Here is an 18,236-nt window from a genome sequence, read left to right as displayed (position 1 = left end):
AAACAAACATTTTATACACTAGCAGTCAAAACAATTGTCAGATTCCACACAATACACAATACAACTTCCATTTGCTTTACATAGGCAGGGTCTACAGTCCCATCAAGTCCTTTTTGTGATAAGCAACATGGCAATACACGAGATTCTTATTTTGGATTTTATGAATGAACTGCGCCGGTTGACCTGAGGTCATTCGGGAAAATGCGTCATGGGAAGTTGTGATGTGAAGATATTTGCTTTGTAACATCAAATTTTTCTGGGAAGTTGGAAGATCATGTATTAAAGAAAGATGGGGGAAAAAATGCCAAAACTCTGCATAAATTGAGAAATGACTTACAACGTATTGATTAAACTTACCATGGTCATAATTTTCATGGCTTCTGCATCTGAAAGAAATAAGATATTTTTTGTTTATAGATTTTCTTTGACAACTGTTTTTGGCAAGAAGTTTCTGAATAATTTCCAATTAATTACTTAAACATCATAGACATGCAATATAAAATCCCTAAGAAATTATGAGAAAAATTAATAAAATGCTTCGCTGGCCGCAGCTTGATACGACCGCAGAGGTCGAACCCTGAACAGTTGGGGCAAGTATGGACACAACATTCAAGCTTGATACAGCTCTGAATTTGGATTGTGATTAAATATTTGACACAGCATAGGTTTCTGACACAGAAAGAATGTGGTCTAAGAACTTTAATTTTTTTAATTTACCTATTATGGTCCAATGTCCAAAATCAAAATACATGGTTAGATTCAGCATATCAAAGAACCCTGATATATTCAATTTTTGTTGAAATCAAACAAAAGTTTAATTTTGGACCCCAACTTGGACCAACTTGAAAACTGGGCCCATAATCAAAAATCTAAACACATGTTTAGATTCAGCATATCAAAGTACCCCAAGAATTCAATTTTTGTTAAAATCAAACTAAGTTTAATTTTGGACCCTTTGGACCTTAATGAAGACCAATTTAAAAAACGGGACCCAAAATTAAAAATCTAAATACACAGTTAGATTTGGAATGTCAAAGAACCCCATTATTCAATTTTTGATGAAATCAAACAAAGTTTAATTTTGGACCCTTTTGACCTCAATATGAACCAATTTGATAGCGGGGCCCACAAATAAAAAATCTAAATAAATGGTAAGATTCAGCATATCAAAGAACCCCATATATTCAATTTTTGTTGGAATAAAAAAAAGTTTAATTTTGGACCCCAACTTGGACCAACTTAAAAACTGGGCCCATAATCAAAAATCTCAACACATGTTTAGATTCAGCATATCAAAGAACCCCAAGAATTCAATTTTTGTTAAAATCAAACTAAGTTTAATTTTGGACCCTTTGGACCTTAATGTAAACCAATTTGAAAACTGGACCCACAATTAAAAATCTAAATACACAGTTAGATTTGGCATATCAAAGAACCCCAATAATTCAATTTTTGATGAAATCAAACAAAGTTAAATTTTGGACCCTTTTGACCTCAATATGAACCAATTTGATAGCGGGGCCAACAAATAAAAAATCTAAATACATGGTTAGATTCAGCATATCAAAGAACCCTGATATATTCAATTTTTGTTGAAATCAAACAAAGTTTAATTTTGGACCCCAATTTGGACCAACTTGAAAACTGGGCCAAAAATCAAAAATCTAAATACATGTTTAGATTCAGCAGATCAAAGAACCCCATATATTCAATGTTTGTTAAAATCAAACAAAGTTTAATTTTGGACCCTTTGGACCTTAATGTAAACCAATTTGAAAACTGGACCCACAATAAAAAATCTAAATACACGGTTAGATTCGGCATAACAAATAAATAAATGTGGTCAAAGATTTTACAAATCTAATGCGCCATACTGTGCAATTAAAGATTACTTCTTAAAATTTTTCAATATTTGAAATTTGAAAAAAAAAAATATTTGAAGAATAGTTCTTTTTAATTTCTGAAATCTGAAATGAGAAAAAATTGACCCCCCACAATTTCTTTTTACCCCCCCCCCCCCCTTTTTTTTCCCCCAAAAAATTCTTTCCCTCAAGATATGGTCATAATCTCAATTCAAATTTCCAATGGAGCTTGCAACCATAATTACCCATTTAAATTTACCATAGTGCTAACTTAATCTATTTTATAATAGAATTTAAAATATAGTGTCAAATCTTTCATATGGATTTTTTTGTAAAAAAAAAAGATGCAACATTTGCAGATATTTTTACTGGTCTTCCTTTATGAATATGCATTTCTTTAAACATAATTTAAAAGCAGTGTAAGGGAAGTAACCAAAACGTTGTATTTGGATTACCTCCCTTACATTGTTTTAAATTATCTTAATTGTTCATTAACCATTACTTTATACATAATTTAAAAGCAGTGTAAGGGAGGTAATTTCAATGATGTATTTGATTTATCTCCCTTACACTGCTTTAAATTATGTTTTGTACTAAAGTATTTGTCCATTAACCAGGACAACCTTGTTTTTCCCCCTTTTTTGCCCCTAATTCCTAAACGGTTTGAGCCATAACCCCCCAAAGCAAATCCTAACCATCCCTTTGTGGTATGGAAACTTGTAGTATAATTTCAGAGAGATCCATACACCGTTCCACAGTTATTGTCTGGAAACTAAAAAATGCTTATTTTTGGCCCCTTTTTTGCCCCTAATTCCTTAACTGTTGGTACCATAACCCCCAAAATCAATCCCAACCTTCCTTTTGTGGTATTTAACCTTATGGTAAAATTTTAAAGAGATCCATTCACTTCAACTAAAGTTAGAGTGCGAAAACCCATGTGTCTTCGGATGACGATGACGACGCCAACATCATACCAATATACGACCGCAAAAAATTTTTGCGGTCGTATAAAAACTTATGTGCCAATGTATCCATCACTTAAAGAGGAAACTTAATAGCTATCTTTGTTTTATTGGAGTAAATATATCAAACATTTTATTCTGCAGAGAAATATATTCCATTTTGGCTCTACAATTTTCTTTAGACATTTTATTCTTAGGATAATTTGTCTGTGTTGTCTAGAAGTACATAAAATACAAGGACAACTATAATCTACTAACCTGGTCCAACAGGTAAGACCTGTCCCATCACAGAAGATGGTCGTTCCTCCCCTTCTTTCTCCACATACTCGGTCTTAACGATATATTCTGTATTCGTTGTATTCTTATAAACAATCTTAGTGCCCTGTGGAACCACAACAACTGAGCCATCTGGCTGTTTGACAGCTGTTTTCCCCTCTGGAACCTGTACAATTGTGCCATCTTCTTGTTTGACAGCAGTGACACCTGGGGGGATGACAAGAACTTTGCCGTCTGCTTGTTTAATAGTAGTTGTTCCATCTTTTGATGGTTGAATGACTTCTCCACTGATAACTTCGCCATTTGCTTGTGATGCTTTTCCTCCCCCTGGTTGCGTTCGTTCTGTTTCTAAATTTAAAAGTAAACATTTGGAAATATTTTTCTTCCATCTTTAAATACATGTACAACTAATAATGGAATATAATAATTATAGTGATAATTTCCTATGTTTTAAGTAATTTAACAGCATATCATTGTCAGGTTATTGTTATTTATCATAAATACTAATGTAGCAAAGAGTGAACTTTATTTCCTTAAAATAATTGTGTTTATTCTCTAAATTCAACTTGAGTAATTAAATCTCAAATAGATAAACATTCTGAAATAGTAGTATCAACATGATCAAAAGATCTGAACTTGGATGTAAAACTTAATTCCACACATCTAAAAAATATTTTGCCAATATAAAGTTGCAGAGCCATGGGAAAGCCATATAATAACACACTGTGAAACAGATTGTAAGAAGAAAGGTTGATGGAATAATTCCAACTTAAGAAATAGTCACACTTGTTTAAAGATTTTACAGAAGTACACTTCTCCTTCAAATTTCATATTCTTTCAGCAAACTATCACATTCAACCATAAACATGATCAAGATTTAAGTTTAAACAGATACACTTGGAAGAAAAAAACTGAAGATGATCTTTCTCGTTTCTTTTTTTTTTCAAATATGGTGGTAAACTGTATAGAAATATTTTTTTCAGACAAAAAAATGTCATGTAGATTTAACTAGCGGTAGGTATTTTTATGTAGAGAGAATCTTCTCCATCTTAAAGGTATTATGATGGTCTTCTCTATAACTAAGGAAAACTTTCATTTTATTGATAGAGTTTGCTAAAAGAATATTCAAACAAAACCAATTTTAGAAGAGCTGGTGATATTACATGTAAATGTGCAAGTGTAATGCTATGAAGTCAACTAGGGGCCAGTCCTTTATGGTAACAGATGTAAAATATCCAGTTGTAACTCTTCATGTGGAAATATGACCTTTCACCACACAAAAAAGAAACAAGCTTTAAAGAATTTCTCAAACACAAGCAAAACAGCCAAAGCAGAAGACTGTTAATATGCATATCTTGTCATCTTCAGGTGCCTATTAAACTATTGTCTACTTCTTGTAATTAATTTACTTCTTTGTAATTAATTTACTTCTTTGTAATTAATTCACTTCTTTGTAATTAATTTACTTCCTTGTTATTAATTTACTTCCCTGTTATTAATTTACTTCCTTGTTATTAATTTACTTCCTTGTTATTAATTTACTTCCCTGTTATTAATTTACTTCCTTGTTATTAATTTACTTCCTTGTTATTAATTTACATTGTTCTTTATTCTGTTATATTTTCATCACCAATTTTGTTCCCTACCTCTAAAGTCCATAAAATTTAGGTTTTAATTGCGTTTTTTTCAACAAAAAAAACATCAAACAAAACACTTTAAAATTGAAAGTATAATTAAATGTCCAGAGTTTAATAAAAAAAAAAAAATCATATCACGTTAACAGTCTTTTGTTACAATATTCCATTTCCTTGTTTTTAATCACTTTGTTAGCATGTATTGAACAAAGAGAGGAGTATTACATGCAAATCAAACTGGTCACCACAACCTCAAAAATATAACAAAAGGCAATATGAATGATGTGTATGTTTGTGTGTGTAAGAAATAATCATAGAACTGCTTCAGCCAAATAATAATCTAGCGAAAAATTGTGAAATTTTTAGCTTTCCAATTCTAACTGAAGTAGAAATAATGCAATAAATTAATTTGTGAACAAAAATTCAGCATTCAAAGAGGATATAAGCAATTCTATGTATTTCTGTGATATGAAGTTTTGATCACACCAGAGATAGAGAGAGAGAGAGAACGGCAGATTACACTTACCAAGGCTTTCCAGATCAGGGTGGGACAGAACTTAAACAAAAATAAATACCACCATTATATTGGTTATTCTTTAACTATAATTCATTCGGTCACAGATTTTACTTCATAAATTTCTATCTCACGATTTCTAATTTCATAAATTTCTAGTGTTGTGCTTTAAGAATATGGTTCAGTGTAAGATTATTGCTACTGTCCATGACATTAGAGATAACTTCTTTATTTTGGAGATAACTTCTTTATTGAGAATAAAAAGTGAAGAAAAAAACTTAGATATTGAGATAAAAAAGTCACCTATTTCCCTAATTTGGCTCAGTAACCTTAAATAATAACTACAACAGTTATCAATAGGAAATTTAACTCAACTTTAACTTTAAAATAGTATGAAAAGGACTGAAAAGTAGGTCACTTGATCTGACAAATGAACTTGGAAATGAGGCTCAACATTGTATGATGAAGAAAAGAGATCAGATCTTGGAAGGATGTTAGATTGACTTAAATACACCAAGTTATATGACAGTAAGTCACTACTATCTGACAAGTGAACTTAATGGTAAACATAAGTTAACTAATGTCAAAAGGTTTGTCTTGCTCCAAAATTGGCTCTTATGTAATTGAAACTGTTATGAAAGTGAAATTCAACTTCAGTGTGACATTAACTAAAATGTAGGTCACTTAGTGTCTAAGATCTGCAGTCAAGCATATAATGTAGGTCAGAGTGACCTTCTTGTTGTGTGATGCTACTAATACCTCTCTCATCTTCACTGAAACAAACTGAAAAAGTCTTCTGAAATAAATTTGCTTATGACGATTCTGAGAAAAGATCTATTTTGAAGTTCATTTAAAATTTGTTTGTTCAATCTTAATGTTGATTTACAATTGTAATTTCAGTGAACTTATCAATTACTGTAACAGCTTTTGGATACAGGTTTGAAGTATAGTTTTTTAATCATTTATCTGCTTATATATATGTATATGGTATTTTATTTATTTATGAATGTACTGAATTGACTAAAACTGTAACAATAACACGTACAGCAAAATGAATATTATTTCATTTAAGCACCTTTACGTTAAAATTTTCTCAAATTTTAATGTTGTGTGGGAGCAAATCTTGTAGATGTATCAACACACACAGTTTTAAGCTGGGAAGTGCAAAATTAGAAAATTTGTTGTGCAAAAGCAAAAAAAAAAAAAACAACAGTAAAGTCTTGTATATGTATTTCTCTTACTGTTATGATTTGCTGCTTTGTGGCTTATAAATTTAAATTCTATGAAAAGAAGCTTTATGCAAATATCAGTATAACGCAAAACACAAGCATGCAAATTTGTGATACAAGCTGGAACAAAGCCTTGTAATATTTTGTCTGGTTATAGTTGTTGACTTTTATTGTCTAACATCGGTTTCAAATATAATCTGGGTCATTAGTATTTCTTCAATAAAATAAATCTTGTAAGACCTGAGAATCACAATTGTGTGTCCAAATTGAACTATGATGTCCCAAATACCCATGACTGACATCCAACAGAGAAATCTTAAATATTTTCCCATTTGATCGTTACATGAAATAAAACATGGTAAATATCTTTTTAATGATTGCAAATTTGGATCTTTTAATAATAAAAGAATAACAGATAAAAAATTGTCTCCCTTTATAGATTCTGAAAACAAGTAAGCATAATTATGTATGTATGTATATATATATAATGTCAAACACTTGAGAAATGTGAAATAGTATCATGATTATAAAATACATCATAAATGGAAAGCCATATGGCAATGTTAGATCATCTTATATAATTTTCCATATCAATATGCCAAAAGAAAAATATGACTAAAATACATTTGTTACAACAATAAATATCAAATGATGATACTATTTCTAGAATAACCAAACTCCAAAAAGGGAAAGGGATAATTGTACAGGTGATGTGAGATATATGTTTGTCTGTGACTGGACGTAATACTTTAATACCAGACCATTCTCAGATCACCTGCTAAGGATTCAGTCTACAACCAATATTTCTGTTAACAAAAATCATTGAAGGTAAAGAAATATTGGCTGTTAACATTGTGCCTATTTTCTGCTCAATTCTGTTTCTGTACAAGAAAGAATATCTGAATGTGAAATGTAACTCTATTCTTAATTACCTCCTTTTAATACATTTTTAACAATTTTTTACATATTTAGTTCGAAATTCATTTACAAAACGAGTTTGTTTGACCTATTGGTAATTTTGATGGTCACCATGATTAAGTTTGACCTAATTTGTATTACCTTTAAAAACTGAATTAAATTAATGTTATCTATAAAATTTTTAGCATTATGATAAAATCATGACCAGAAATAACTGAATTTTGTATAATAACTAAGAATTGAACTGACAATTTTTTCCAAATAAGATAAAACCGGGGTGACTTATCTGAGAACTAATCCTTTATTTCTTGACAAGAATTGAGCAGTGTTTGTCCATGCAATGTGATAATTAAGGAGAATTTTAAACTCACTGTTTCCATCTTCATCTCGCCATTCTATCTCGCCTAAGACTACATGATATATATGTTGGTTATTATACAATTACTATATTAAAAGCTCTGAAGCATTATGAAAATACAGAGCAAAAAAAACTACTCAATCTCTAAAACGGATCGATAATGCTGAAAAGTATATCCTCAAGTGAAAAACAACATGAGTAAATATCATACAGCTTTGTGTCAAATTTCAGGAAGCTCTGATTCATAGTTCCTGAGAAAAAGTGACAAAAATTTCATAAATGGCAATTATGTGTAAAATATATAAGTATCCAGGTAAACAGGAAATTGATGAGAGTTGCACGTGGCATGCATCTTATGAAGGTGAATACCAAATATCACGAAGACTGATTCATTGTTCCTGAAATCGTGCTATGAAAATTTCCTGGAATGACCAACACACAGAAGAATGGACAGAGGTTAACCAGTATGCCCCTCACTTGAAGCAGGGACAAAATTACAGAAACCTGTCCCTTGAATATAAAATTTGCTTATAAGTTTTAATTTATAAAAGAATAAATGCAAGAAATGTCACAACATCTCAGGGCTGTTCCATTAAAACATAAATGGGACTAAGGGAATGCAACTTGAATTTACCACTATAGGTGGTTGATGAAATATTATGTTGTACACATTTAAAATGTCTATAAAGTTGCCTCTATGGGTGGTAACGTTATTTCAAAGTGCCTTCCCTTGGTATCAGAAGTAAACTTTCTTTCCACTATCAGAGGACCTTATAACAAGTTGTTGTAAATTATATGCAGTACACATCCATTATTTTAGAGATTAAGTACTAAGTCTAATAATAATGACTGCAGCTACTGCACTGCTCTACCCTTTTAATTAACTACTTCAGTAATATAATTAATTTGTGCAACATAGAAATGCTTTCATATTTTTTTAAACATTACAATACATGCAATTTTGTGATATATAGAAAGATAAATTAAAATGTAAATTGTAATGATTTGCTGTATGTCTCTTTCAATGAAACTTGACAATTGGATGAGTGTAAAAACTTCACAAAACATTGGATTGTTTTTCAATTGATTTCATTGATATAATATAAAACCATAAATATTTAATGTGTTGAAAAGGAATAGAAACAAAATCTATACCAAACAGTCGATATATAATCAAATTATCAAAAATCAATGAAAAAAGTTCCTATCATAAACTTTTAGGATTTCAACGACTCATTTCACAAAAAATCTTACGTTTAAAATTGATCGTCAGTTGTACTGATTGTGTAAGACTTACATATATTTTTTATATTTGAGATTTTTTGTGAAAAGACTCTCAGATGTTTAAATAAGAGCAAGTCTCTAAAAATTTCAACATAAACAAGATAATCAATCTGTAAAACATTGAATTTCAAGATCAGGGCTGAAAATTTGGAAATTTCATGGCTCAAGTTTGAGGCAAGGAATCCAGAAATCTAAAGACTTACTTAAAAGAGCTGGATTTGGAATCTCATAATTAGGACTGGAGTTTTTGGATCTTAAGAAAAGAGAAGATTTTGGATTCTAAAGACAGAGGCTGAAAATTTGGAAATTTCAAGATTTATGCTGTACTTTTTAAGAATCTCAAGATATGGGATGATGATTTGGGAATCTCAAGATAAGGGCTGATGATTTCAGTTATGGAACATGAGAAAACCAAGATGTAATGAAGAATATGTGATATTGAACAACAATATAATTATCTAAAATACACTTTAAAAATAAACAAGCATATCTACATTTAAGTAGCACATCACAATTTTCAAATCACAAAACATGCATTATAAAAAATAAAATTGGCATTTATGTTTCGTTATTTGCCAAAACTAAACTATTGATTTAGTTAAGATATTAAAAAATAAAGCTCTTTATAGGACTAAATTATCTCTATGCTTCTAGCTTTAACATTGTCTATTTTATAAATTTTTCATATGACTTATATATTTAAAATTCAGAATTTGTAACATTTAAGTTTTAAATGTGGACTATCAAAACTTAATTTTTAACATAGATATCCTAAAGGTAAACAAATATATTAAAAAATATAATGTACCACTCTTAACTCAAACACTATAACAAGAGACAAAATGCAAACCAATTATTTCACCAATTCAATATTCCCAATTAATTTCATCATAATTTTCTTACCAAGAATTCTCCTCATTTACATCATTGTTATAACCAATGAACTACATGGACTAATCAAATGATTTTTTCCTCAATTAATGGAGAAAATAGGAGGATTGACTATACACCAAATAAGTTTTATCCTGCCTCATTTATATGCCTGTCCCAAATTAGAATCTAATCAGTGGTTCGCAACTCTCTCTCTTTTGCCAGTTGAGTTCACTCACATCTTTTCCAAACTCAAAATTAAAATTACTTAAGAATAAGTTTGTCATGATGGCTTGAGTTGTTGGGTTGTTGATATCAAACAATCATTTTCTTGAATATGACATAGAATTAAATATTTTCCAGCCCCTTCAATATTTACTGGATAGTCTAGTCTCACAACTGCAAATAATTACCTTTCACAAGAACACTGACACTAGAATAGGGCAATCGTGCGACCACACTAACCTCCCCTATCCCCCTTTTCGGCCTTCTGTCAATGTTAGGCCTATTAGTTTAGTATCAGAATATAAGAGTATATGGGCATATCTCTGGAACCATAAAATAATCCTTAAAATAATAACATAAGTCCAATGTTTTTTTTTTATCAGATAAACCATATTCAACATAAAACTCCCCATATTTTACAGTTGTCCACAAATGCCTCAAATGTTACAATTCTTTTTCACAAATATATAGTATGAAAAGAGATTAACTGACTAATTCTATACTATATGGATAAGTGTAATGTCCATTACCTGCAGCAGTAGGTGGAAGGTCAGCAATCTGTCCATCAACATTAGACAATTTGTTGTCATAGAAAGCCCGGAGTCTCACCATATCATTCTGTATTTTATTCTTTGAAACTTTCTCATTCTCATATTCTGTTTTCATCTCTTCAAGTCTTGCATCATATTCCTAAATGAATAAAAAATTGTTTATTCTTTGTATGTTAAAAAATTTTCCCACTGCTCACAATTATTTCATTTAAGAAATAATTCTTCATGCCATGCTCTATGCTAATGGGTAGACATTATATTTGTGAATATCTTGAGTGTTGACAAACATAATGCCTACCCATGTTAAAATGAGCATAGAGCATGGCATGATAGAATTATTTCCATTCTAATAGGAAAAGTTAGAACTTTTGATCTTCGAAGCAGATCTATCATACCCATTCGAAAGGCAGTCATTTTGATGCAATTTCAATTGTGACGTCAATCACGTGCAGCCCATGTTCTATTGGAATTAGAACATGGCTTTGTTTTCAAAAGCAAAAGAGGACATCATATTAGAATATCTGTTATTGCCTATGATCTTTGGTTGATAGCTGTCTAATTGGTGATTGCATAAATTAATACTGTTAATTCAAAAATAATTGCATGCATTTATCATTGCGATTTTTGAAGATTATACAAAAATGCGAAATTAATCATAGTGATTTCAGGGAACTCTGCATTCAGATATACATGTATGTATAAGATATCAGAATGCAAGTTCTTATCATTGCGATACTCACCTAGTTGCATTATTTACATTAATAGAAACCTCACAATAATTCTGAATTTACAGTACATGGTCATTGTAAATGTCTATTGTTTGAAAGCTTTTTTTTTCTCACTGGATGTCAGAATACCAAACTTTCTTCAAATGTTTTTCTATGAACAAAATGAGATGTAGGGCATGTATCTGTTAGACAACAATCTGAGATGTAGGGCATGTATCTGTTAGACAACAATCTGAGATGTAGGGCATGTATCTGTTAGACAACAATCTAACACAATTTCCCTACCTCTCTAATTCTTTCTTTCTCCTCCTCCAAATCCTGTCTATTAAGTCCTTGCTGTTTAGAACCTGAAATAATGAAACACTAAAGAAACATTGCTCCAGGGACAGCAACATGTATAAACAAGGGACTTAACTCCACAAGATGTTGCATGTAGTCTCTTGTTAAGTATACCCCTACTTATTATTAGACATTGACAAAAACTTCAATGCTCAGTCAGTATAATTAAAATTCAAAGAATCATTTAACAGGAAATGACTGCCCTGCAGATCTGGACTTTATTACGCATTAAAATTCTACATTATAAAGTGCAGGGGCAAATAGTTCCTTAATTCAGAAGCTAATTAATATGTAATGAAAATCTCCACCCTCAGTGGGTATAATAAATTTCAAGGTATTGACAAACAGGAAGTAGTTGTTCAGCAGATCTTAAAATCGCACTACAACACAGCAATATAAAGTTCAAGAGCAATTTTCAAATCATATCTTAATACAGAAGCTGAGTGATAAAATTAAGCTGCGTAACAAATATGAATTATGTTAAAATTATTCTGAATTACCCAGAAAACTTAACAACAATGTCATCAGATAGTGACGACAAAGAATGAGGGTCAGCTTAATTTTCAAAAGCTTTTCTAATTTCATTTTCAGAATTGTGCTTCAAATTAAACTTAAATAATAAACAAACAGATGCTAATAATTTCTTTTGTGCATTTCTTTTTATTAAGTGCAATGTTAAAATACAAAAGAATCAGGGTCCATTGATCAATTATATCAATTATCTGGTTTTGAAACATGTTAACAGGTTTTGTATTACAATCAAATCCTCAGTGTATTACTTCAACTTTGAACTTTAAGACTGAAGAATAAAATTATTTTTTTCACAAATATTGACCATCGATATAGGAATCATTAAACAGTCTTTAATGATAGTATTAACTACTGTGGATTTGTTTATTTCGTGGTACTAATTTTCGTGGATTCAAGAAAAATTGCATTTTCATGGATATTTGATTTTGTGGTTTTTGTCAATGTTTGCATACAAGCCTCTAGAAAAATTGCTAATGTGTATTTCGTTGGAACATTTAATGTTTGGGTGCATCTGTACCCATGAAATCCAGGTTAATTGGTAACCCATAAATAGTACAGAATCCACAGTATCTAGAACACAGCAGAGAAATATAAAACTAAACAAAAAGAAAGTTTCTTTAATAACTCCTAGGTAAGGTACTTAAAAGTTTCTCAATAAAAATTATTGAAAGTTAAAAGAAATAATGTTTTAGTTATACAATTAAATTGATCATAACTTCTTGTAAAGTAGTGCATGAAAAGTCATACGGCATGTGATTCAAAAATAGGACATGCACACACAAGTTTGAATTTCAAGATAATGAAATGTATGGACATAAATATTGGACACCTACAATTTTTGGCTACATATTTCCTTAATAACACATTTGAAAAAATATCTTAGAGGCTTTTGTGGTCGGATTTTTACAAACCAGGTCTTGGAAGACGAAGAATAGTCTTTAAGTTCAACATTTATTTGGTCATAATTTTGTTTTCAATTGATTTTGTTTTCCCCTCATGTTAACACCCATGATAATTAGTCACACTATCATTTTAGTTGAAATAAAGCAAATTTCCTTACAAAAAAAATTACACTTCAGCTTAAATCATCAGAATAGGAAAACTCTTCATAACAAAGTTATGACATGATATAAAAAAAATAAACCTAAGACAATAGCTCCTAGTGATTCCAAGTTGATAAAAATCCAGCCAGAAATCATCCTACTACAATATTTTGGTAAAAAATGTGGTTCTTATGAAGTATGTAGTGAAAATGACAAGTGATAAATACTTATGTCAATGCACTGTACATTGTATGTTAATTTGTGCATGAAGATCAGAATTGTTTTCTATGAGGAACTTACCACCGTCATCATCATCGTCATCATTCATATCTGGTTTCAATGAAAAGTTTACACATTTTTCAATTTAAGCATTATCACAGTGAATAACTGGTTAAATTCATACAACTTAAGAATAAAATTGAGAATGGAAAGAAGTTCGCTTTTACTATCCAAGCTTATAATACTTGTGACAACATTCGTGACATTATAATGCAGAAATTTCAAGATTTTTAACCAATCTATATTTCAAGATAATAATTTCATGTGAAAATATTGCCACTATCCTATTTTCATAACTTATTTGAAATTAAAGGAGGATGCATGAATATGTTCTTATGTAGCTGACTCTAATGAGAGCCACCTTGTTTTAACTCAGTTACTATTACAGGGTTAAAAATACCAAAGACCTTTGAAAACTTTGGAATACTTTCAAAAAAATTTAATGTTGTAATAGCATCTTTAAATCTATAAATAAAACATAAAAAGTTCATATTAGATTGCTCAACCTAAATTTAATATATTTAAACTCTGGAAAATTCCTACATCTTTCAACAGAAAGGGCTACAGGCATGATATACTAACCAATTCTGTTAAAATAGTTCATTCTTCCAATGGTCTGATAATGTTAAATACTTACTGGCCTCTCACAAACACTGCTGATATCAATTTAATTTTATGAGGGAAAACATGTTAGCAGTGTTGTTTCTAATTTTAGTCTTTACTATCTTTATTGAAACTATCAGACAAACTTTGATCTAAAGTACTGGAATCTTCCCTTTGAACATAATCAATCTGAAGAGCTCTGATTGTACTTTTCCCACTAAAAATTGCTTATCTGAAGAGCTTTGATTGTACTTTTCCCACAAAAATAGCTTACCTAAAGAGCTTTGATTGTACCTTCCCACTGAAATAGCTTACCTGATGAGGTTGGATCTGCAGCCTGTACAGGTATCTTTCCAGCTAACATAGCTTTTAGCTTCTCGATTTCTTCCTGATATTGTCTTAACAAAGCGTCTTTAGGATCTTCATTAATCTTGGGTTTGTTTGTAATATTCTTGGCACGATTGGCATATCTCAATGTACTCAACGTTTCATCATAGTTATTATCAGCTGGAGACAGACAGGCTATCATTAGAGTTTTTGTGTTACCTCCGAGAGAGTCTTGTAACAAACGAGTCAGTTTTGAGTCTCTGTAGGGTATGTGTTTAGATTTTCCATCAACGAGTGCAGAAATGACATTACCAAGGGCTGACAATGACAAATTAATCTTGGTTGCTTCTTTCAATCTGGCACCAGTAGCTCCTGAAAAAGAGTAAATTTAGAATGTAAAGTACATTACAAACAAGAAATGGAAACATTTACCTACAAAACCCTTAAGTCTTGACAAATTAAACAGACTTTTACAAAACCCTTAAGTCTTGACAAATTTAACAGACTTTTTAAAGTTTTTGAACAAATGGTTCTCTAATTAAGAAAATTTAAATGAATCAAACATTTCTCTTTGATAATGCAAAGTATGTTTACTATTTAGTATAGTTTCTTGTTAGGCATTATGTCATTACATCCAGTTTATAGACCAGTTTAGAGTTCTTTTTTTTATAAATGAGTACGCCTAGGTCAATTGGCGTAAATGACATCACTGAATTCATACTCATGTAGTAACATAAGCATTGTGACATCATTTCAAATTTAAGAACCTTTGTGAGCACACTCACATACCCAACATCCCCATATTGTCACTGGGCTAACAAAATCTTACCAGATTCCTAGGTTCAAAGACTCATAACTCCTTCAAAATTCAACTGATAAGAATTTCTTGTGGATATCATACCTGCCAACTTTTCAAAATGCCCATGGGGGTTTTACGTGCAAGATGGCTCTTATAGTCCTACAAAATCTTTAAGGGGGCCTTCTAATATATTTTAATGTTGTTTTTTGCCTTCTTCATACTTTTACAAGCCTATAGCCATTGTAAATTTAACTGTTTTGTTTAAAAGTATGGACAAAATTGCTCTTTCAAAATTTCCATTTGTGAGCCTTCATGGGGGAAATCCCCCGCAAATAGTGACAGTTGGCAGGTATGGGATATCCACATCTACATATTATGTCCTCATTAATTACAAAGTTTCATGAAATTCTGTAATGTGGTTTCAGCAGAGATTCCCTGACAAACTGTTTCAGTAGTTTATTTAGGTCAACATTCTAATTTCAAAGGGGATTAACCTCAAGAAAAAACATAAAATCACAATTTTCTGTCGATATGCACATCTGCATAATATGTCCTTATTATCTATAAAGTTTCAAGAAAATCTGTTGTGTGGTTTCAGAGGAGTTGCGCTGACTAACTGTTGTAATAGTATATAGCATGGCGAAAATTATAATTTCAAAGGGCATAACTCCTAGAAAGAAATTGAATCAAAATTTCCTGTCGATATGCACATCTACATAGTATACATGTCCTTATTATCAATAAAGTTTCGTGAAATTCTGTCGTGTGGTTTCAGAGGAGTTACGATGACAAAATGTTGTAGTAGTATATTTAGGCAAAACTTTTAAGTTCAAAGGGGCATAACTCCTAGAAAAAAAATTGAATCATAATTTTCTGTCAATATGCACATCTATATAGTATGTCCTTATTATCTACAAAGTTTCTTGAAATTCTGTTGTGTGTAATTTCAGAGGAGTTGTGATGACAAGAACAGAACTGATGGACAGACAAACCGATGGACGGGACAAAAACATTTACACCCTACGCAACTCTGTTGCGTGGGGTATAAGGTATAATTATATTCAAGGTGATGCAACAAAAAAGACAAATCTGCTTACCTGTTTTTGCCTGTCTTTCACTACCAGCCACTTACCTGTTTTTGCCTGTCTTTCACTACCAGCCACTTACCTGTTTTGCCTGACACTTACCTGTTTTTGCCTGTCTTTCACTACCAGCCACTTACCTGTTTTTGCCTGTCTTTCACTACCAGCCACTTACCTGTTTTTGCCTGTCTTTCACTACCAGCCACTTACCTGTCTTTGCCTGTCTTTCACTACCAGCCACTTACCTGTTTTTGCCTGTCTTTCACTACCAGCCACTTACCTGTTTTTGCCTGTCTTTCACTACCAGCCAAATCTACTAAGTTGAGTTTTCCTGCTCTGATATGATCTTCACCTTCCTCGTCCTGTGTGCTCATTTCTAGCATGACACTAAATATAGAGTGACTTCGTGATGAATCAGCGTTCATCAATGTGGCCCCTGTTGCTCTGTTTTTCCAACCTCTTTCCATAATTTTTTCACAGTCTGCTACATTGTGTACTGGGTGCATTGTTAATCCTGGAAAAGAAAATTTAATTTTCATCATTCAATGTCACAGGATAATCTGAAACCAATCAACTAGAGTGTGGCCTACTTGCTATAACCCTAATTTAGTAGATTGTCACTAACATAATTCCACTTTCATCCTGTTAAATATCTTTAAAAGTTAACAAAATGATGTTATGATATGACTACTTATAGAATAACTAATCGAAGAATTCAAATAGAGAAAAATATTCAACGAGTGACCGAACAACACATTAATTCACGAATGCGCGTAGCACATGAGTTAATTATCAGTGTTGTTCGGTCACGAGTTGAATATTTTTCAATATTTAAATTCTTTGATTAGTTATTCTTTTTATTACATTGGCAAATGGCTTTTTTTAATGAAATTAATGTAGAAAATGTAAGGAACTATATCTTTTTTATACGCATTCACAATTTGTTTTGATCCGAAGTTATCGACGTCTTGACAACGCCTATTGTTGTATGACGTCAGAGAGTGAAATAACCACGTTTATTTCACATGTGAAATTATCAGTTTTTATTTGACTGGGAAATCAATGTAATTCATTGCAACCAATGTAATAAATATCTTTAAAAGTTAACAAAACGATGTTATGATATGACTACACATTATTTACCATTGACATAAACTCCTTTATCTGGATGTTCATGTAAGTCTAACTTGGCTTTTACATCTTTACTCAATAAATCTCTTATTTCTTCATTGTAGATTTCACAGTAGGATGCATGTAGCAGAAACTTTGTACCCTCTATTACCGAAACTGTTTCAAATATATGGTCAAAAGTTCTGAAAAAATAAATAAACATGTATGAACAAAAGCTATGGGAAAAAAGATAAAGTAAGAGGCTTTTGAAAATAAAAACAGAACTGCATTGGTTAAACAATGACTAGCATGCTTACATTAGGTGAAAAAGGTCATCTGAAATGTTATACTCAGCTCACTGGGAAATGAATTTGATTTAACACATATCAAACCAAATAAAATATTATCAGAATAATAAAAGAAAGCCAACTAGTACAGAATGTTTGTCTGTGTTTCATATTGATTTTGAATTTATCAGTTGTGACCTTAAATCTTTACAATTACCATATTTACCTTGGTATAACACCTCTTTGCGTCGGAGGATCAACTATGCCCTGCATAGTAAATGATTTACCACAACCTGTCTGACCATAGGCAAAAATTGTACCATTATATCCTTCACATACACCCTGAAACAAATAACTTTAGTTTATACTAAATCTGATTAAGTTAAGAAATAATGTACAGATTTCAAAAATGTACAAATCTTATT

General features: G+C 31.1%; 1 protein-coding gene across 9 annotated transcripts in view; it reads right to left on the bottom strand.

Moving 5' to 3' along the window:
• The window catches only part of LOC127704180 (osmotic avoidance abnormal protein 3-like), a 34,728-nt gene that overhangs the window by 11,949 nt on the left and 4,543 nt on the right, over nt 1-18,236 (bottom strand). For 5 of the 9 annotated variants that reach the window (XM_052208105.1, XM_052208106.1, XM_052208110.1 and 2 more), the window contains exons 3-13: nt 18,038-18,153; nt 17,558-17,727; nt 16,695-16,928; nt 14,522-14,905; nt 13,625-13,654; nt 11,697-11,758; nt 10,663-10,822; nt 7,767-7,805; nt 5,261-5,290; nt 3,083-3,448; nt 358-386 (exon numbers count right to left, since the gene is read on the bottom strand). In XM_052208105.1, coding sequence (XP_052064065.1) covers nt 358-386; nt 3,083-3,448; nt 5,261-5,290; nt 7,767-7,805; nt 10,663-10,822; nt 11,697-11,758; nt 13,625-13,654; nt 14,522-14,905; nt 16,695-16,928; nt 17,558-17,727; nt 18,038-18,153 — 1,620 coding nt within the window. The remainder of the gene's footprint in view (nt 1-357; nt 387-3,082; nt 3,449-5,260; nt 5,291-7,766; nt 7,806-10,662; nt 10,823-11,696; nt 11,759-13,624; nt 13,655-14,521; nt 14,906-16,694; nt 16,929-17,557; nt 17,728-18,037; nt 18,154-18,236) is intronic. The other 4 variants (XM_052208109.1, XM_052208111.1, XM_052208107.1 and 1 more) reach the window with 4 other exon arrangements.

Source organism: Mytilus californianus, unplaced genomic scaffold (assembly GCF_021869535.1).
Source record: "Mytilus californianus isolate M0D057914Y unplaced genomic scaffold, xbMytCali1.0.p SCAF_6, whole genome shotgun sequence".
In the NCBI taxonomy this organism is placed as follows: domain Eukaryota; kingdom Metazoa; phylum Mollusca; class Bivalvia; order Mytilida; family Mytilidae; genus Mytilus; species Mytilus californianus.
This window is presented reverse-complemented; position numbering and strand designations above follow the sequence as displayed.